This window comes from Colobus angolensis, unplaced genomic scaffold, assembly GCF_000951035.1.
Source record: "Colobus angolensis palliatus isolate OR3802 unplaced genomic scaffold, Cang.pa_1.0 Scaffold57, whole genome shotgun sequence".
NCBI classification, from domain to species: domain Eukaryota; kingdom Metazoa; phylum Chordata; class Mammalia; order Primates; family Cercopithecidae; genus Colobus; species Colobus angolensis.
In genome coordinates, this window is record NW_012119265.1 from 981246 (window position 1) to 1003934 (window position 22689).

General features: G+C 36.0%; 1 protein-coding gene across 1 annotated transcript in view; it reads right to left on the bottom strand.

Moving 5' to 3' along the window:
* ERO1L (ERO1-like (S. cerevisiae)) overlaps positions 1-22689 on the bottom strand; it is a 55668-nt gene that overhangs the window by 7824 nt on the left and 25155 nt on the right. The window contains exons 5-13 of the mRNA XM_011961804.1: positions 20077-20153; positions 19911-19984; positions 14651-14771; positions 12028-12074; positions 9745-9756; positions 6143-6169; positions 5936-6028; positions 1051-1297; positions 203-272 (exon numbers count right to left, since the gene is read on the bottom strand). Coding sequence (XP_011817194.1) covers positions 203-272; positions 1051-1297; positions 5936-6028; positions 6143-6169; positions 9745-9756; positions 12028-12074; positions 14651-14771; positions 19911-19984; positions 20077-20153 — 768 coding nt within the window. The remainder of the gene's footprint in view (positions 1-202; positions 273-1050; positions 1298-5935; positions 6029-6142; positions 6170-9744; positions 9757-12027; positions 12075-14650; positions 14772-19910; positions 19985-20076; positions 20154-22689) is intronic.

The following is a 22689-nucleotide window of genomic DNA, read 5'->3' on the forward strand; positions in this document are numbered from 1 at the left end:
ACACGATGTTGCCCAAGCTGGTCTTGAACTCCAGGGCTCAAGCAATCCTCCCACCTCAGCCTCCCAAAGTGCTGGGATTACAGGCCTGAGCCACCGCACGTGGCCTACTCTCTACTTCTGTGAGTACTATCTATGGGTTTATATTCATATCTGCATAAGTGTTAATCAGTTTGTATCTAATGATTAAGTATAAAATAATTACCTTTAGTTTGTGTGCTTCTTTTTTATCCCCAGCAAAAAATGAATTCTCATCAAAATGCAAAGGAAATGACCTGCATTTTAAAACAGAGAATATTCATTTTCATGTGTTGTAAATATTAAAAGTACTGCTAATACAACATTTTCCTGGTTGTGATAAATAAAGAGGAGAAAACATAGTAAAACCAACACTCCGATGCCCCAAAACAAATTCTTATCCTCAAGCCTCAAATCTCGATTCTAACTGCATAACATAATTATAAGTGCCAAAATTTGACCCCAAATCCAATTTGTTCAAATAAACATGAAAATAATACATTATCAAATACTAAAAGAATGGCTCTTAAAACTAAAAATGTGTGCCTCTCAGTACCCAAGTCAAAATAAAAACAAAAGCAAAATTCAATCTGAAAAGACCTACAAGCAAAATTAACTTTTAATTATGTTCTAAATAGTTTTCCTTTCTCTAAATGAATACTTAAAAATTTCAGGCAGAGCACAGTGGCCTGCACCTGTAATCCCAGCACTCTGGGAGGTCAAGGTGGGTGGATCACTTGAGTCCAGGAGTTCGAGACCAGCCTGGACAACATGACAAAACCCCATCTCTATAAAACATACAAAAATTAGCCCAGTGTGGTGGTTTGCACATATAGTCCCAGCTACTTGGGCTGAGATGGGAGGACTGCTTGAGCCCAGGAGATCAAGGCTGCAGTGAGCCATGATCGTGCCACTGCACTCCAGCCTGGGCAACAGAGGGAGACCCTGTCTCAGAAAAAAAAAAAAAAAGAAAATTTATCTTGTACATTACTTGTCACTCTTCTATTAATGTATGAATTTTAATATATAATTTACTTGATTTCATGAAGTATTTCCAGAAGTAACATTTTGTTTTCCTCATCCTGAATTTTATTTCCAGTAAAGAGTTGAAAATCTGGGCGCTCGAAGAATGGTAACACTTTGGATAAAGCCCTTAGTTCTATTAAGTAGAGAAAATACAAGTTCTTAAGCCTTCTTGGACCTTCTCCTTCAGTCAAAATTCCATCAAATCGCTGTTGAAATTCTGTAATGTTGTGTCCCCATTTCTTTTCTAACCAGGTCTCTAAGGAAGAAGAATTAAATATTAAAAACTGAATTAGACAATTTTTACTTTAATTATATTAGGTTATTCATGCTTGCAGAAGTTAATTTCATTTTGCATTTTAAATTATATAATAACAACCAGAAAAATGATTTTTCACAATTTAGCCGTTAATAGTTTTATATTAATATTTTATTTTCTAAAACCCATCCTTACAATGAATTCAATGTTTTACTGAAAAGGCAAGTCTTATTAATAATAAAAGCCATTCTTAATTTTTGTGGGTGCATAGTATCTGTTTATATTTATGCCATATATGGCATATTTTGATATAGGCATATAATTTATGTATTAATCACATCAGGGCAGATGAAGTTTCTTGATACTCTACATTTTTAGTTACTGTAAAATGCACAATTAAATTGCTATTGAAAATACAGGGTGATTTTTATGGGTATAATAAAAATTATTTATAAATATAAATAAAATCCTGAGTCTTAAAATTCTGAGTTCTGCTTAAACATTTAAAAAAATGTGTTACGTATTTTTCTTTGAACATGTGGTCTGCCTGCAAACATACAGAATTTTAGTTTTGATTTACATAGAGTTAGCTATGCACATATATTACTCTAAAAATAAACCATAGGTGCAAGAAAATTATAGAGTAACTGTGTTTGGGTGAGTATGAGTTCGTACCTGTTTTCAGAAGAACAGAGCAATATTGGAACAAAACAAATGTTTTAATAAGGTGACTAATTTACTAGAAAATTGAAAACCTCAAAAATGCTGAAAGCAAATCTATACTGCTTTTTATTAAATTCATTACTGTCAAATCTTCTGACATGATTCAGAATTTTCTGTTTTGCTTTGCCTAATTCTTATGCTAGACTTATAATTTTCTTGTCTCTTATAATTTTTTTTATAGTTTATGAGGTATTCATTATGTGAGCTGGTCATGACTAATAAGAATGATTTTTATAAAATTTAGTAGTGCACACAAAACAATTTTTAGATGTATTTCCAAAATTGTGTATTATATTTTATTTAATTAGGACATTCCATTTGTTCTTTTATTTGAAGAATTCTACATAAGCCTTTTTTTTTTTTACTTAGTTTATTCTCATTATAATTCACATAAGTAAATTTATATATTTATTGAGTCAATTTGCTCAGGTAAGAACTAGGGATGCTTCACAAGTCATGAGGATGTTTTTTATATATAAATGTAGCAAACAAACATACAGTACTTGCTGTGTAACAAATGCTCCATGATAAGCCATAAATATTCCTGCTACAGTTAGTTTGTAAGTTCAGGTCAGAGAAGGAAAATATCAATAGTGAAGAAATAAGATTGATTCTTCATGTGGAGATAACATTTTTCCATGCTGAAAAGCTAAATCTTGCTGAATTTAAAGAGAAATTCTGTTTATTTTATTTCCTAGTTATCTTTAGTTTTGTTTGTCCTATTATGTGTCTTCTAACTGTGTGTTCATCACAGCCCTTCTTTTTCTATGAGATGGCTACAGTTTTCTCACTGTTGTCTTCATGCTATGTCATTTTACATGGTACTTTGTAGGTTGTGATGAGAAAGTTGGTATTTTTAATGCACTCAAAAATTGGTTTTAACTAGAGAGTTTGCTTATCAATATAACTTTCACATCAGTTAATTAAGATAAAAGGCAAATGCTGTCCACAGGTGAGAGGATTAAATAACTTAACGTTGTTTTTCTCTGCTTGTAAAAGGAAAATCTTATTAAATTCTTACACAGGTGAGGCGTGGTGGCTCACGCCTGTAATCCCAGCACTTTGGGAGACCAAGGCAGGTGGATCACAAGGTCAGGAGTTTGAGACCAGCCTTACCAACATGGTGAAACCCCATCTCTAACGAAAAACACAAAAACCAGCCGGGCGTGGTGGCACATGCCTGTAGTCCCAGCTACTCAGGAGACTGAGGCAGGAGAAATGCTTGAACCCAGGAGGCAGAGGTTGCAGTGAGCCAAGACTGCACCACTGCACTCCAGCCTGGGCAACAGAGCAAGACTCTGTCTCAAAAAAAAAAAAAATTAATTCTTACACAGTGTGACACATATCAAATTTCCTAGAAAATATATCATAGAAATCAAATTATTAGGAGAGTTAATTGTAAATGAAGAATTTTAAATTTAATGTTCTATGATACACTTACAGCACAACATGTTTCCACGCAAAATCTTTCATTTTTAAGTGTGAATGTTAAAGGCAGAAAAATAATAAAATGATCTCTGTGGATTTGAAATTTGAAATAATATTTCTTTTCCATATTGATATTACAACTCAGAAGAATTTCTCAGTCTTATTTTATGTGATTTTTTTTTTTTTAGTGGGTGAAGGTCAGTCTACAGCTTACATTCTTAGTCAACTAACTGTAGTCAACTTCTTGTTCATTTTCTCTGAAAAAATTCTGAAGATCATGGCAACTTTTAGATTAAACCTTTTTCTGGTTTTTAATGCAAACGTGTTTATTGTGTTCACAAAGTGGCCAGTCATAAGACTATAAGCAACGCCTCCTGCCCTTTCAGTGGCTTTCCTACCATTGCCATCTGTAATCAATAAATGTATATTTACTTTGTAAAACATAATATTTGGAAGTATATATACACTGTCAAATGCTAAATTCTAGGTAATTATGCCACACAGTTAACATTTCTGTGGCAAGAGCAAGTGACATTGTCAGCATTTTTCAAAACTACAAATACATTATTTTGATCTATAGTCACTACACTGTACAAAAACATCTCTTGAACTTATTCTTTCTATTAACTATAATTATGTATTTTTTGATCAACATCTTTTCAAACCCTCCTTTCTCCTAAATACCTTGGTGTCTGGTGGTCACCACTTTACTCTCTACTTCAATAAGATTAAGTTTTTTAGAATCCCTTTGTAAGTGAAATCATGAAATAATCTTTGTGCCTGGCTCGTTTTGACAAATATAATGTCCTCCAAGTTCATTCATGTGATGGAAAATAATAAAATTTCCTTTTTTAAAGATGAAAAAATAATAATAATCAAACTTCTGAATATAAACATATTCATAAAACCTAAATACATAATTTGAAAATGATGATCTAAAATTACTAATGAGTTTAGGCCAGGTACAGTGGCTCAAGCCTGTAATCCCAGCACTTTGGGAGGCCGAGGCAGGTGGATCACCTGAGGTCAGGAATTAGAGACCAGCCTGGCCAACATGGTGAAACCCCGCCTCTACCAAAAATACAAAAAATTAGCGAGGCATGGTGGCCTGCACCTGTGGACCCAGCTACTCAGGAGGCTGAGGCAGGAGAATCACTTGAACCCAGGAGGCAGAGGTCACAGTGAGTCAATATCACACCACTGCACTCCAGCCTGGGTCACAGAACAAGACTCTGTCTCAAACAAAACAAAAAAACAGTAAAATTACTAATGAGTTTAAACAGCCATTTAAAATCAAAGTTATGGCCAGGCACAGTAGCTCACGGCTATAATCCCAGTACTCTGGAGACCAAGATGGGCAAATCACTTGGGCCCAGGAGTTCAAGACCAGACCAGCCTGGGCAACATGGCCAAACCTCGTCTCTACAAAAAATATTTTTAAAAATTAGCTGGGCATGGTGGCATGCTCCTGTAGTCATGAGGTACAAGGTAGGACTTGGCTCAGGAGGTGGGACTCAGGACACTGAACCAAATTGAAAACTAGCTAAAACAGGGAGGGGGTTGAAGCAGCTTTCCATAAGGAACACCCACCAGTGTGCCATGTCAGTTTCTCATTCCCATGGCAACATGCAGAAGTTACCACCCCTTTTCCATAGCAATGACCCAGAAGTTACTACCCCTTTCCTAGAAATTTCTGCATAATCTGCCTCATAATTTGCATATAATAAAAAGTGGACTATAAATATGGCTGCAGAACCGCCTCTGAGCTGCTGCTCTGGGCACACTACCTATGGGGCAGCTCTCCTCCACGAGGGGCAGTACCTCTGCTGCTGCTGTACCCTGCCACCACCAGCTGGCCTTCGAAATTTCTCCTGGGCAAAGCCAAGAGCCTTCCCAGGCTAAGGCCCAGTTTTGGCCATCATACGCTAGACTGGGCAATAGAGTGAGACCCTGTCTCAATCAATCAAGCAATCAATCAATGAATAAAATGGAAGTTTCTATATTTTGTTTCTCAGAGTTGTGATACTTTAATTCCAGAAGAAATACGATACTGATGAAAATCAACCACAGTCTCATTTTCAACCGTATTAAGGCAAAAACAGCAGCAGGAAAGGCTTTTACCCATTTAAACTCCAGGCCTGATACTGGCACACAAATAAAAAGGTTCTGATATGATAATATCTATCAAATAGCAAACTGTGCTGTTAGGAGCTATTTAAATTCCCACAAGAGAACAAGAATATTTCCAAAGTGATATGGACAATTTTGAGCAGCTTCTTAAAAGATGGTTAAGAGAGTTAAGAGTATGTTGAACTGTTCAATTGTATCTACAGTTACCACCTTTCTGATTACTACCATTTAAGAGTGAATTTTTACTTCCTAATATTCAATCAGGTCAATCTTTTCCCATTCAGGTAAGTGCCAGGAAAATTTTAAGAATATCTAAAAATAAGAGTGGTAAACTGAATAAAAGTAAATGTCACATACCTTGTAAAAGATATCTTGCACTCAAATGCACATTAATGCTTGCATGTAGGCCAGATATAAGTCTGTAGAATGCTCTTTTTTCTACACAGAGACCTAAGAAAAAACAGTGACTTAGAAGTAAAATTTCACATGTGAATCTTGTAGACATAAAAGTAATCTCATGAGAAAAAGAAATCATTGAAATTTATTTTAAAGTTTCTGAATTACCTTCTAGCCAACTGTAAAAAGTGTTCTCTGAAATCAAAAGAAAAATAAGTCGTAAGATTGGAAAATGCCAAAATACAAGGTTTTCAAAAGTTTTAAAGCATTATAGCAAATCTGTGCCAAACAGCAATTTAAAGATTGTTTAACCTAACAGTCCAAGTCTTAATTGCAATTTCTTGAAAGGAAGAAGAAAAGTTTGTGGTATGGATTCAGTTAAGTACCAGTCTGCTGCTTGGTCTTTAAAAGGCTTTAGCATTGCCTTAGGTAGACCCAGTCTCATAACTTTCTGGTTAAAGTGTTTTACATGAGGTCAAAATGCAGAATTTAAATAGTAAAATCAATCAAGAATGGGAAAATACCTATCCTTGATAACAATTCATGCCATGAAGACTAAGGATTCATTACATGCCTTTTAAATTATAAAAAAATTAAAATGATGACAGTATTGGAGGGGTACTATTTGTATTTAGCTGATAATATGACATGCCATTCACTATTTCAAAAGAGCAATTCAGGAAAATGTTACAAACACCAAATATCACTTACATTCTTATGACCTAGTAAGATCTTTCTCAATATATTTAATGCCTAGTAATTCTACAAATACAATAATGCCTAAATTAACATGATAGAACGCTATCTAACTAGTCAACATGGTCAAATAACATACAACTATGAAAATAATGGCAGGGCACAGTGGCTCACGCCTGTAATCCCAGCACTTTGGGAGGCCAAGGCGGGCAGATCACGAGGTCAGGAGTTCGAGACTAGCCTGGCCAACATGGTAAAACCCTGTCTCTACTGAAAATACAGAAATTAGCCGGGCATGGTAGTGGGCGCCTGTAATCCCAGCTACTCAGGAGGCTGAGGCAGGAGAATCACTTGAACCCAGGAAGCAGAAGTTGCAGTGAGCTAAGATTGTGCCATTGCACTCCAACCTGGATGCCAAGAGCAAAACTCCATCTCAAAAAAAAAAAAAGAAAAAAAAAAAAAACAACAAGAATGTAAAGAATGTAGAACATGGCAATACATAAAAATGTTTACTTTAAATATTATACAAAAGGCATCAGAAATAATCATTACAACTCTATAAAGATTCATGTATGCGGCCGGGCGCGGTGGCTCAAGCCTGTAATCCCAGCACTTTGGGAGGCCGAGATGGGCGGATCATGAGGTCAGGAGATCGAGACCATCCTGGCTAATAAAAAAAAAAAAAAAAAAAAAAAGATTCATGTATGCATTTGCTACAGAGATGATAAACACTGTACAGTGTTTTCTACTAAAGTTGCTTACAGTAATATTAAAAATGAACCAAACAAGCATAAAAATAATGGAAGGAATGACAAAGGGAATAAGCAATAAATTGGAATATATAAAAACTCAAAACATCTATTTGTCAGAACACTTCATAAACAAAAGCAAAATGCAAACAACTTGGTAAAATGTATGTTGCAAATATGACAAAGGGAAAAGATCCTAAATATATAAAAAGCTCATAAACTAAATAAAAATGCTAAAGTGCCCACTTAAAAAGGTAAATAATATGAATTTAAAAACTCACAAAGGAAAAAATACATACGGTAATAAGAGACAAAAATTGTTTGGTCTTACAGGCAATAAAAAATGTAAATGAAAACAAAAGATGTATGACTTTACCTATCAAATAAGATAAAAATATGATCATCTTTAATGCTGACAAGTGCTGGACAAAACTACTTATATATGTAAAACATAAATATCAAAATGTTAGCAGAGAAGTGTATCTGGTAGTAACTAAGGGTGTGGTTCCTGGAGTCAAACTGCCTGATTTAAATCTTAACTCTGCTACTTACAGATCATATTATTTTAGGCAAGTTGCTAAACTTCTCTTCATCTATAAAATGGAGACAGGAATAATACCCCTAGGATTGTTGAAAGAATTAAATAAAATCATATTTTTAAATTGCTTAGAAAAGTGCCTGGCACAGAGTTATTAATTATTTGGGGATGGTGGGATTATAAGGAATTTATTTCCTTATAAAAATTTTCAAGATTCTTTTTTTCAAGTTTTTGATCATGAATTAGGGAGTTAGGGGATAATACTGCTTAGGACCTAGGCCTCCAGTGAAATTTTCAGTTCAGTGTGTGTGTGTGTGTGTGTGTGTCTCTCTCTTTTTTTTTTTTTTAAAGACAGAGTCTTGCTCTGTTACCCAGGTTGGAGGGCAGTGGCTCCATCTCAGCTCACTGCAACCTCCACCTCCCAAGCTCAAGTGATCCTCCTGCCTCAGCCTCCCGCATAGCTGGGATCACAGGCACGCACCACCACGCCCAGCTAATTTTTCTATTTTTAGTAGAGACAGGGTTTCCCCATGTTGGCCAGGCTGGTCTCAAATTCCCAGCCTCAAGTGATCAGCCAGCCCTGACCTTCCAAAGTGCTGGGATTACAGGCATGAGCCACCATACCGAGCCAAGAAATCAGTTCAATATTATAATCCTGAAGTACCTATTCTCAAGTTGACCTGACTGTGGTCTAAACAATCAATATGATAGCTCTCAGGAATAACCCTTTAATATTTGACCAAAATCAATACTTATAATAAGACAGTTTCTCTAAGGATGGCTCCCACAGGTTAACGATCTTTTTTCTGATACTAAGAGGTCTTCAAATAGAATTTTAAAATCATAGTAGCCTCCTCTAATGTGGCTACAATATAGCATAGAACTAGGTTTACACTCAAGGCAAAATAAGGTTACTCAAAACTGAAAATTGTAGAATCACATGTACCAGTAGCAAATATGAGGCATCTTTGGAAAAATAATCTTACTGCTAAACAATTTCTCTTCCAAACAGGTCTGAGTCAGCATTTTATTTAGCTGCTACAGTTACTATAATATAAAGTACAATAATAAAATAGCAATGTTATCAGACTTTAGTATTCTGTTATCTAGACATAATGCAAAAGCAATTCATAAGAATTATGTTCGGAAAACAGAAGATTTTGAGGGAAAGAAAAGTGATACTTCACATTTTAGCAATTTCACCTAGATAGACTAAAGCTAAGCACCATTAAGTCTTTCCATATTGTTAAGCATATGGTCTTAAGAATACCAAATGTCATTTCAATTTCATCCTTGAAGCAAAAAGACAAAGTAAACCTCATGTATGCTGAAACTGTTAGCATTAGTTAGACTTGGCAATGACACCTACATCCAACAAGTCAGCATCAACCTTAGAAGTCAGCTCTGAAATCAACACTCATCATTCGCAGAACCTTCCCACACGAAACCCAGCAGATCCTAGAGTTTAACAGTAAAAGAGAGAGGACATTTCCCTGGCCTGAGGCAATGGGGGAGATGGGGAGTGGACATGCTTCTACATTCAGGGGGGTAAAATGTACAAATGAATGATCAGAGGCTGAGGCACGCTGTTTCTAACGTCTGAAGCCAGACACAAAGTCACTTTCCCTTAATCTGTGCTAGTACCTCCAGACTTTCAGATAAATAAGTAACACTTGAGTTCTTCTGATTTTTAGAGGTGGGAAGAAAAAATAAACTTTGCCATAATAAACATCTGAATGTATAAACAAATTCATATATGTAATATATAATAAAGAAATTATACTTACCTTCACTTTTCCCTGAAAAGCAAAACAAAATGTTTATTAAAATAAATTCCTTCCAGTGCCCCTTTTATAATGCTACACTTTCACAGAAATAAGACTTTAATAATGGTTAGTTTTAGTCCAACAGTTCATTCACACAAGTAAAATCTGAAAGTGAGACATTCATGACTGCAACTCTATCTGGTAGTGATATGAATTATGCCTGATTTGACTAAATGGTGTTATCTCCATGAGTGTGCATAAAGAGGTTCAGCTCATGTGAGATTTAATATACCCTGACAGGAGAAAAAAATCTAATCCATCACCTGAAAGTAGTTTTCAGTATCTTAAGGACCTATGTTTATTTGGCTGGCAGAGACTTTTTCCACCTTTATTTATCCTAAAGCTGTAATATAGTTTCTGTTAAAGATTTTTATTATTGCTTTGAAACCTCCAGCCTTGCCTTATAATATTTAACCTTAGTCAGGAATATTTTCAGACTATTTATAAGATTCAAATTATACATAATACAGTGATTTGTGTGCAGCTGCTTATTTACTACTGAAAATGTCTTCAAAAATTTTGCCCACCTTTTTTAATGCCATCAGTTTATTAAAGAAATATATAATCACTGCAAATATATGTTTTATAAAAAACAGGCAGAATAAAAAATTATTCATAATTCCCCAGCTCAAAGATAAATACTATTTACATTTTAGTGAATGTCTTTTTTGTTTATAGATACATTAATTATAAATATATTACACATATTGTTTTGATACCTGCTTTTCCTCATTGTGTTATTGGTCACTTTTGATTTAAATGAATAAAAATTTACAGCAACATTTATAATGGCTATTTTCTACTATGTGACTATACCATAAGTCATTTAACCAGTTCCCTAATGATAAACATTTAAATTGCTCCTATGTATCTTTATGGTAAGTGATGTGGTTAATTACTTTATCAAATCATGTGAGATCATAATGATCACCTCTATTAATTTGCATTTCATCTGATATTAAATCAATGGCTTCCACTGAGTCACCACATGTGACTCTGTATAAACCCAAAAGCCTTAAAGATTTTTCATTCCTAATCTAAGAAAAAGAAATCTGCCAGAATTTAGGGAATGATGCAATCTCAACCCCTTCTAGGAGGAAATTTATATTTGTTAACTATTTGAGATCAGCATCTTTTCAAATAAATTTAAAAAATGAAAACCTTACACTTTTGCTGAAAGCACATTAAAGATTTTATCAGTAAGCACATATTTGAAGAGAATAAGGATACATAATTTCTAAAGAAAAAGTCTGAACTCATACACTGAAATGGCTTATTCAACAAACCGTTCTTCATATTACAGACAGGGCAGGGTTTCTATAAGTTTTAATTTTACAGCCCATCTGGCATCTACACAGTGTCTAGCACATATTAAATGGTGGATAATCATTTGCTGAAAGAACAACTGACTTTCACCATTGTAGACAAGACCACTAAATGAAGGCCGGGTGCGGTGGCTCAAGCCTGTAATCCCAGCACTTTGGGAGGCCGAGACGGGCGGATCACGAGGTCAGGAGATCGAGACCATCCTGGCTAACACGGTACAAACTACTCCATGTATTATGTGTCAGGCTCTATAGAGAGAGATAAAACAGAGAAATGCTACCCATATCTTCAGAATACTAGGGTAGATCGATAGATATATAAATAATAATAAAATAATGCTACACAGTGGGAAAGGCCGTATGAGGAAAACAAAAGAATTAAAAACAAACGCATGCATCAGATTACTTCATGAGGAGGGAGCGATACTTCTGGTTATAAGGACCAGGGAAAGTTCTATGGAAAAAGCAGCATTTGAGCCAGACCTTGAGTGAAAATAGAATATTAAAAATGTTATTAAGATATAAAGACCTGTAAAGTTGAAATCAAATGCCCAATATATGCAATAATTTCAAGCTTTAGAAAAAATTTGAGAGTGTTGGATATTATTTATCTGTGGGATGAGTACAGCTTTTAAAACACTGACACTTTACTATGTCTGCAAAAATATATATAATAAATATATACCCTAATCTTTATTTTTTGATAATCTAATACCAGGAACTTCATTATAAAAATATTTTTTACTTAAGCACAAATAATTTAAGCACCAATCTCTGTAAGGGTGAGGCATAACTCTACGGAAACGGGACTGTGGATTTTATGACCTCAACTGTTACTGCCATTTATCTTGCATTCCCCTTCCTTTGAATTAAAGTTCCCTAGCTGAGAAATAATATAACAATGCAATCAGTAACTTACCTTGACCAGAAGCCAAAGGATTTAAAGGTCTTTTAATTGTCTGTGGCCTAGAAGTAAAAAGAATTAAAAATATAAACATAAATATGTTACCAATCATGTTATATTTAAGTGATATTATCTCAGAAAGTTGCTTAATATCCAAAATCAAATTGTTTTATTGAGATTATAAAATACTTAGTTTCCTCTAAATGCTTTAAGGAAGGGTGACTATTTGTTGTAGTAATAATAGTTCCTGATATTTTCCCGCTGTAGCGGCCAACAGGCCATTTCCTAATCACTTCTTCAAATGAAAGAAGAGAAAATATCAGCCAAGCTCTTCTCTTAGAGTCACTACTATGTTTTTATATATATGATGTATATATATCTGTGTATATGTGTGTGTACGTATAGCGCAAAGTGTACCCCTAATTGAAAGACAAATAAGCAAAAAATATTCAATATAAGCATTAAAATTAAAAAATGGAAAAAAAATAGTGTAGATTATTTTCCACTTAGGTAATCTTTAGACACATCAATTTGCCCTGTAGCTAAGTTTGTTACAATTTAAATAAAAGTTGTTTGTTCTGTAGGAAAAATAGAAATTTTCTGGAGAGTTACTATGTCACTAGAGTGCTTTTAAATCCCCAAATAAATATGCATTAGTATTAAGAGTAAACTATAGGCCGGGCGCAGTGGCTCAAGCCTGTAATCCCAGCATTTTGGGAGGCCGAGACGGGCAGATCACGAGGTCAGGAGATCGAGACCATCCTGGCTAACACGGTGAAACCCTGTCTCTACTAAAAAATACAAAAAGCTAGCCGGGTGAGGTGGCTGGCGCCTGTAGTCCCAGCTATTCGGGAGGCTGAGGCAGGAGAATGGCGTAAAGCCGGGAGGCGGAGCTTGCAATGAGCTGAGATCCAGCCACTGCACTCCAGCCCGGGTGACAGAGCGAGACTCCGTCTCAAAAAAAAAAGAAAAGAATAAACTATAGGGACTGTTTTAACATCTATTTTAAAAATTTGCACAACTGGAGACATTTTGAGAACAGAGCATGTAACCTATATTTTACAATACACAATATAATTAACTTAGCCCCTTATACATTTTTTATATTGTCAGAAATTATGGGAATCAGGATACAAATTAGTAAGAAAATGACTACAAAACTAATACAAATCTAACAAATGCTTTGTGGATTCTTAATTCACATTAAAAATAACAACAACAGTGCCAGGCATGGTGGCTCACACCTGTAATCCCAGAACTTTGGGCATGGTGGCTCACACCTGTAATCCCAGCACTTTGGAGGCTGAGGTGGGTGGATCACCTGAGGTCAGGGGTTCAAGAACACCCAGGTCAACATGGTGAAACCCTGTCTCCACTAAAAATACAAAAATGAGCCTGGTGTGGTGGTGCGTCCCTTTAGTCCCAGCTACTCAGGAGGCTGAGGCGGGAGAATCACTTGAACCTGGGAGGCGGAGGTTGCGGTGAGCAGAGATGACATCACTGCACTCCAGTCTGGGTGACAGAGTGAGACTCCATCTCAAAACAACAACAACAACAAAAAAAAAAACCTTTAAAGTAAATCTTTAAGTCAGTAACCAAATATTTCTAATAATAGTCAAGATAATTTAAATAAAACACACGGCAGAAATAAGTAATAAAAACTCTCTCCTTTCCAAACTGGAGAAATTCTTCAAGTCAAAAAAAAAAAAACCCAGTCTGACATTTTATTGGTGTAAACATAATTACTGATCTCATACTTATATTTGACTTATAAAAAGTGAAATATACAATATTATCCCCATATTTGGGAACTCCAAAGACTTTCCCAGAACTCTCTCCGTCTCTAAGACAGCATGATGTGCTCACACATACATTGTTCCCAAAAACCAGTAAGTACAAAGTTTAGAGCCTCGAGGCTTACATGAGTAACCTGAAGCATTTCGCAGACACCTGGTGATCAGCAACTGCCTCCAGCCTAATGGTTACCAGGACAAAGTGGGCTCTTTCACTTACTAGATCTTTGACACAACACAAATCACACAACCTCTCTAAGTCTCAGTTTCTGTCTATAAAACAGTGATGACTGCAACACAGGGTTACTGCAAGGACTAAGGGAGAAAACATATATAACGTGCTTATCACAATGTGTAGAATACAGTGAGTGCTCAAAAATGAAACCTATTATAATTGTTCTGTGAAATCAATTTAACTGTAAAATAACTAAAGTCACAGAAAGGGGTGTAGAGAGCACCAAAAAGAGAATTAAGAGTCGTATATTCTTTTCTCGACACTGCCACTATGTGATCTTGGGAAATGAAGTGAACTTCTCCAGCTCTAGGTTACCTCATCTATAAAATGAGATCCTATAATCTACTCAAGGAACATTTGCGAAGGGCCTACAATACTCCCATAAAGGTCTAATACGCCTCTCACTCAAAAAAAAAAAAAAAAAAAAGGAAAAATTTGTGGACACTCATTTCCCCAGAAGGAAACTGGATTAATTAATAGTCATGTTTTTTTGTACAAATACATCTTTTAACAAAGTGAATTTTATTTTTAATTTTAAATCATTATGATTGTTTATAAAGAGAAATCACCACATCTTACATGAATTTTTCTAAACGAAAATGACACATACTTAAAACAGTTTTCTTCATAGATGACATTCCATATTTTCCAAGCATCTGGTCCCTTGTAACCAGTGTAGCGCTCAGGATTAAGAAGCAAATCTACATATTCAGCATCAGGGGACTGAATGTCTGTAAAATAAAATATCTTATTAAATCTTTCTTATCCTCAGTTACCTTAAAAAGCTAGTACACAAGACTGTGTATTCCATTGATTCTAGCACACCACAAATTTAACAATGTGTCAGGAATTTTAAAACAACTTTTCAGGAGAAAGAAAGGAAGGAGGCTGGGCGTGGTGCCTCACACCCATAATCCCAGCACTTTGGGAGGCCAAGGTCGGTGGATCACTTGAGGTCAGGAGTTCAAGGCCTGCCTGACCAACATGGTGAAACCCTGTCTCTACTAAAAATACAAAAATTAGCCGGGCATGGTGGTGCACACCTGTAGTCCCAGCTACTCGGGAGGCTGCGACAGGAGAATCGCTTGAACCTAGGAGGCGGAGGTTGCAGTGAGCCGAGATTGAACCACTGCACTACAGCTTGGGTGACAGAGCGAGACTCCATCTCAAAAAAAAAAAAAAAAAGGAATGACAGAAAAGAGAGAGAAACACACACTGCCACCTTAATTGTACATACTGGCTACAAAAACATTATGATTTAGGAATTGTAAAAATAGGAATATGTGAATTTTAGAATCAAAGAAACATGGTAATTCAATTCTCATAAGCTATCCAGACAAAGAATATAACATACATTTCCCTCCACATTAACCACAGCAGTTCATCAATAACTACAGTAAATGAAGGACTGTTAGTATCATACACTGCTTGTAACCAAATACTTTCTTCTTAGATGACCACCACCAGCAGGATCTGCTACCAATCTGGCCAAAAGCAAAAGTTACAATGCAGCATGATTCTTTGTCAACATTATTTATAAAAGGGAAAACTGGAAGCAACCTAAACATCCAACATCACAGAACAGTTAGAGCATGGGCTCTGGAGCCAGAACACCCAGGCTAGAATCCAGACCCTGTTACTTATTTATCATTTATAGTGTTATAACCTCAAAACAAAAAAGATGGTCCCAGGGTGGGCGCGATGGTTCATGCCTGTAATCCCAGCATTTTGGGAGGCCTGGGGGCAGACTGCTTGAACCCAGGAGTGATTGTAAAATTCACAAGCAACCTGGTGAAACACCAGGCATCAACAAAAAAATTAGCCAGGCACCATGGCACGTGCCTGTGGTCCCAGCTACTCGTGAGGCTCAGGTGGGAGAATCACTTGAGCCCAGGAGGTCCAGGCCACAGTGAGGTGTGATTGCACCATGGCACTCCAGCCTGGGCAACAATGAGACCGTGTCTCAAGAAAAGATGGGCCATAGTCCTCCAGTGGCTTTCGGGAATTATTTGGTATATAATAATACTTTATTCATATATTAAGCTTAACAGTATAAGCCAACAAAGAATGAAACAAAGAATGAAAAAGTGGACAAAAATGGTCTCAATGCAACCAAAGTCAATGACAAAAATATGAGCACAAAAGTGCTTAGAGGAGAGTCCATCAAGCTCTCAACTATACCTATTTTTATTATTAAAAAACAAATATAAAAACAAAAAAAACCCCTAAGCTTGGTTATTTTTTACTCCAATTCACAGTATATTAGAAGAATAAATTAGGAGGAAAGTTGCTTCTAGAAGCAGTACAATGATGGCGTCTTAAAACAGCAGAGTTCAATGTAGAAATGGCAATTAAAATAACTAGAAAAACAAAACATAAGGACTTAAAAAATTAGCATGGAATCATCTAGTTCAGGAATGGATAACTGTTCATTTCAATTAATACTAAAGGTAACCGCCACATATTAATTATAATAAATTCATTTTTTAAATCCTGATGTTTAAAATATATAAACAGCACGCCGGACGCAGTGGCTCACGCTTGTAATCCCAGAACTTTGGGAGGCCGAGGCGGGCGATCACATGAAGTTGGGAGTTCGAGACCAGCCTGACCAACATGGAGAAACCCTATCTCTATTAAAAATACAAAATTAGCCGGGCAAGGTGGTGCATGCCTGTAATCCCAGTTACTCAGTAGGCTGAGGCAGGGGAATTGCTTGAACTCGGGAGACAGGTTACAGTGAGCTGAGATCACACCACTGCACTCCAGCCTGGGCAACAAGAGTGGAACTCTGACTCAAAAAAAATAAAAATAAAAATGAAATAAAATAAAATAAAATATATAAACAATGGTCAGTATCCAGTACTTTAAGAAAACTAACCACCAAGAAATGATTAAATGTTTAAATATTCTACCTAGAGAAAAACATTTGTTGCCTCATAATTTTACTTACTATAAATACTTTATTCTTCAAGCTTATAAAAAATATTACTATATTAATGTAATATTATAATTGTTACAAATCTTATAATTATACTATAAATATTATAATTATAATTATATAATTATATTTAAATTACTATAATTATATTAAATATTACTATAATTATATTTGTGCCAAGAATTTTTATGATGTGTTGGTTCCTATCACTGAATAGAACATGAATTTTTTCATAGAAAACTAGTCAAACATGTTTTGTAAAATCTAAGAAAAGACATTTAAGAGCCCATTTGGCCCTTATAGGAAGATGCCAAGATCCAGCCCTAGAAGCAGAAAACGTGTGTTGTGCAAAAACCTGTATGATGTGCTGTTTTCTATCACTGAATAGAACCTGTTTTTGACAAAAGCTCAAATTTCCAATTAGGATTTTAAAAATACCTTCTATATTTCACATATCATTTACATCCATTATTTAGTCCTGCTAAAGCTGTCTTTCTTTAAAATATTCAGCTTTTTTAAACACAAGAAACTAATACAAATGGGTAAGTGATTCACCAAACTCCACCATATAAGAAATGAATCATTGATTCTCACTTGGTGCTGCACACTGTGCTCACAAAAGGATATTTTGTTAACGAAGGTTAAAATATTACCATCCTTTTTCTAACATTAGAGGACTAAAAAAAATTATAGCTGCATACTATAAATTTAGTTTTATCTCACAACAATATTTAAGGTAGAAAAAAAAAATCCTTGCAGAAAAGATGGCAAAATAAGGGAGTTGGGAGAACATCTTATCCCCTTCCTTTACTAGACCAAATCTTGATATAGGTCTATACCCCTTATACAACATGCCTAGGACCATGCGTGTCTCGGCTGGAATGGAGAACTTTCCAGATTTTACAAAGGTAATACAGTACACGCAACATCTATTGCATATTACTCCAGCTGGACCTGGGGCAGCAATCTATTCAAATACATAAATATTTCTACAGTGAAACATATGAATACTCACACTAAATGAGCCTGTGCTAAACGCAGGGTGAGAAATGTTCAATTTTCAGAGTTTTCAGATTTTAGAATTGGAAATAAGGAATTATAACTAAGTGTATACCAAAACATGGCTACGGTTTCCATTAAGGAAAGCAATTTTCCCCAAAAAGAAGCCACAAAATTAAAAATACTTTCTCTTTTATGGAGATTGTAGGCTTCATCTTTTGCTTATAATTAAAAGAATTTATATCACTGTTTTCACTAATTTGTTGTGGTTGTTTTGGGAAAGGGTCTCACTGTCTTAGGCTTGGAGTGATGCAATCAGGGCTCACTCCAGCCTCAACCTCCCTGGCTTAAGTAATACTCCCATCCACCTCGAGTAGCTGGGACAACTGGCACATGCCACCAGGCCTGGCTAATTTTTGTATTATTTGTAGAGACAGAGTTTTGCCATGGTGCCCAGGCTAGGCTCAGCAATCTTCCCTCCTCGGCCTCACAAAGTGCTGGGATTATAGGCATGAGCCACCAAGCCAGGCCTGTTTTCACTAATTTTGGAAAGATCATTAGTCCACTAGAAAAGAGCCACAGAAGAATACCAAAACTCAATTTGACTTGATTTTTTTTTTAGCAAATTAAGAGGCTAACAATTCAACTTAGAAAAAGGAAATAGTACAAAAAGGAAGAATTGGAAAATCCATACATCTTAATCAGAGGTTTTTATTGTTTGTTTCTTGAGACGGAGTCTTGCTCTGTCGCCAGGCTGGAGTGCAATGGCGCAATCTCAGCTTACTGCAAGCTCCGCCTCCCGGGTTCAAGCAATTCTCCTGCCTCAGCCTCCTGAGTAGGTGGCATTACATGCATGAACCACCGTGCCATGATCAGAGTTTTAACTCCTAGATTTTAACAGCACCAGCACTCTGGCTTAACTTTAGACATCACAAACTCGACCAATGGTTCAATATTCTCTTCTCCAAAAGCAACATGGACCATCATTAAGGAAAATACATAACAAACCACAGCAATATAACTGAAGGAGGTTTTTGTAATCCCTACATTTTAGCTATTTATGCAAAATGTATATACAAAATTTTATAAACTACTAGCTACACAGAACTGCAACACTTAAGAGGTAAATTTTTTCTAGAAACTGAGCTTTTTTAAGCTGTGGTAAAATAGATATAATAAAATTTACATTAACCACATTTAAGTATACAATTCAGCGGGGTTCATTATCACCACTATCTGTCACCAAAACTTTTCCAGCACCTCAAACAGAAACTCTGTAACCATTTAGCAATAACACCTACCCACCCCAAACTCTGACAATCTTTAATCTACTTTCTGTCTCTATGAATTTGCCTATTGTTGACATTTCATATAAGTGAAATCATTTAATACTTGCCCTCTGGTACTTGACCTATTTCACTCAGCATGTTGCCAAGGTCCATCCATATTGTACTATATATCAGAGCTTCATTCCTTTTTCTGGTTGAATGGTATTCCACTGTGTGTTTTATATACCACATTTTGTTTATCCACTCAAACAGTGCTGGACAATGGGTTTGTTAATACCTTTTGGCTACAATGAACATTATTGCTTTGCTAACTGTTTGAGTCCCTGTCTTTAATTTTTTTGAGTACATACCTCGGAAAGGAACTGTTATATCATATGGTAATTCTATGTTTAGGTTTTTGAAGAACCACCAAACTGTTAGAAACTGAGTTTTTTTCTTTAACAACATTTTTCTGAGATGGGGTCTTACTATGTTGCCCAGTCTGGATTCAAACACCTGGGCTCCAGTGATTCTCCTGCCTCAGCCTCCAGAAAAGCTGGGACTACAGGCACACACCACCATGCCCAGATTAAAATAATTTTTTTAAAAAAATTTCTTAGGTATAATTTTAAACATAATGCATACTATCAAAAATATTATACCATCAGCTTCACAGAAGTTATCTGAAGAATCATCATGCTTGGTCCACTGAAGAACAGCCTTCTGTGTTTCCTCACTTCAAACAAAGAAAAAAAATAACATTACTATTTTATAAGTTAATATGTAACATAAAGAAACATGAAATACTACTGAAAAACAAAATCAAACCTCAGAGATTCATCCACTGCTCCAAGTCGTTCAGCTTGTTCACATTCTTCAATGAGATTATTGGCTTCTTCAGAATACTAAAGTGAAAAAGGGAATAAATAGACTATAACTTATTGCATCTTTAAAACTTTTTTAAAATTTAGAAGTTATCTGAAGCTCTTTTTTGATTTTATTTATTTATTTATTTATGAGATGGAGGGTTGGAGTGTAATAGTGTGATTCCGGCTCACTGCCACCTCCACCCTCTGGGTTCAAGCGATTCTCCTGCCTCAGCCTCCGGAATAGCTGGGACTACAGGCATGCACCACCACACCCAGCTCATTTTTGTATTTTCAGTAGAAACGGGGTTTCACCATGTTGGCCAGGCTGGTCTCGAACTCCTGACCTCAGGCAATCCACCCACCTTGGCCTCGCAAAGTGCTGGGATTACTGGTGTGAGCCACCGCGCCCAGCCCCTGAGGCTCTTTTTATAGCTGGCACCTTCATCTTGGCTTCAAAACTTTAAAAAAAAATAATAAGTTTTCATATTCCTCCTGAAACTAAAAAATAAAATGCTTTGGCTGGGCGCAGTGGCTCACGCCTGTAATCCCAGCACTTTGGGAGGCCAAGGCGGGTGAATCACAAGGTCAGGAGATCAAGACCATCCTGACTAGCACAATGAAACCCTGTCTCTACTAAAACTACAAAACATTAGCCAGGCATGGCGGCGGGCACCTGTAGTCCCAGCTACTCAGGAGGCTGAGGCAGGAGAATGGCATGAACTCGGGAGATGGAGCCTGCAGTGAGCCGAGATCGTGCCACTGCACTCCAGCCTGGGCGACAGAGCTCATTCCGTCTCAAAAAATAAAAAGAAAACGCTTTGCCTTTTGTTTTTTTGGGGGAACACAATTTACTGTTATGTTCACAAAACAAAGAATATAGTTCTGATAACTCATTACTAAACTGCTCACGAATAAAATCTTCAAGGTTTTAAGGAAGTCATGCAGTAAGTGGTCAACAGGCAGTGTCTTACTTTTCTAATGACGTAAGTGTGGGCATCAGTTTTCTCTTCCATAAAATAAGCAGTTGGACCAAATCAAGCGTGTCTAAAGTCCATCCCATGCCATGATGCTAAGAATGCCTGGGAACCTACCAAGTCATAGAAAAAATACTCTGTAATCTCAGCACTTTGGGAGGCCGAGGTGGGGATCACAAGGTCAGGAGTTTCAGACCAGCCTGACCAACATGGTAAAACCCCGTCTCTACTAAAAATACAAAAAAAATTAGCCGAGCATGGTAGCACGCGCCTGTAATCCCAGCTACTCAGGAGGCTGAGGCAGGAGAATCGCTTGAACCTGAGAGGCGGAGGTTGCCGTGAGCCCAGACCATGCCACTGCACTCCAGCCTGGATTACAGAGCAAGACTCCACCTGAAAAAAAAAAAATCCAACATTTTTAGGTTTCTAAAATATATTCTTTAACAATCATATTTCCTCTCAATGTCCAACTCACTTTACATATATGTTCTACTAGGCCTCTACATGGCATAAGGTAAGCAAGTTGGTTTATGGGATTTCATAACACATCAGTTCATCATACAGGTGAAGGACAACACTGGGAGGCCACGAATTCAATCACTCAACAAATATTTATTGAGTGTCTATTTTGGCCTTATTGTTAGGACAACTATATAAACCACTTTCCAGACAAGGACACTAAAATAAATGAACCCTAAAATAACTAAAATGATACAGTTTTTTGAAATATTTATTTACTGAGTGACAACTTAGTTTCATTATATTGGTGTAAACATGTAAGACAACATAAGGCAGCTTGCTTCAAAAACTATCTTTAAAAATAAAATTATTTCATATATAATTAAGTATTAAAGGACAAAGGGATATATGTTCAACCTATAATCAAATGGCTCAGAAAATTATATATATAATATATAAAAATATATGACATATTATATAGTACACATAAAATATATATCACATATATAGTATTAGATATTATATAGTATGTATATATACTTTTTTGTGTGTATATATACACACAAAAATGCGTACATATGCAAAAATACATGTGTATATATATACACAAAAATGTGTATTTTACATATATAATACACACATACAAATGTCCATTTATTTTATCACGCTTTTTGTGTGTCCATATATGCACACAATAAGTATGGTAAAACAAATGTGGCCAGGCACGGTGGCTCACACCTGTAATCCCAACACTTTGGGAGGCTGAGGCGGCAGGATTGCTTGAGTCCAAGAATTCAAGGACGACCTAGGCAACACAGCAAGACTTATCTCAAATAAATATATATATGTGTGTGTCTGTGTGTGTATGTGTGTATAGATATATATATACATATAAACATAAAACAAAAATAAATGTGGCAAAATATAAAAATGTAGTAAATCTGCAGAGTGTACAAAATGTCTTTATATTAATGTTGCAACTTTCCTGTGAGTTGGCAATTATATCAAAAAAAAAGTTAAAAATACTGGCTGGGCGCGATGGCTCATACCTGTAATCCCAGCACTTTGGGAGGCCGAGGCGGGTGGATCACGAGGTCAGGAGATCGAGACCATCCTGGCTAACACAGTGAAACCCCATC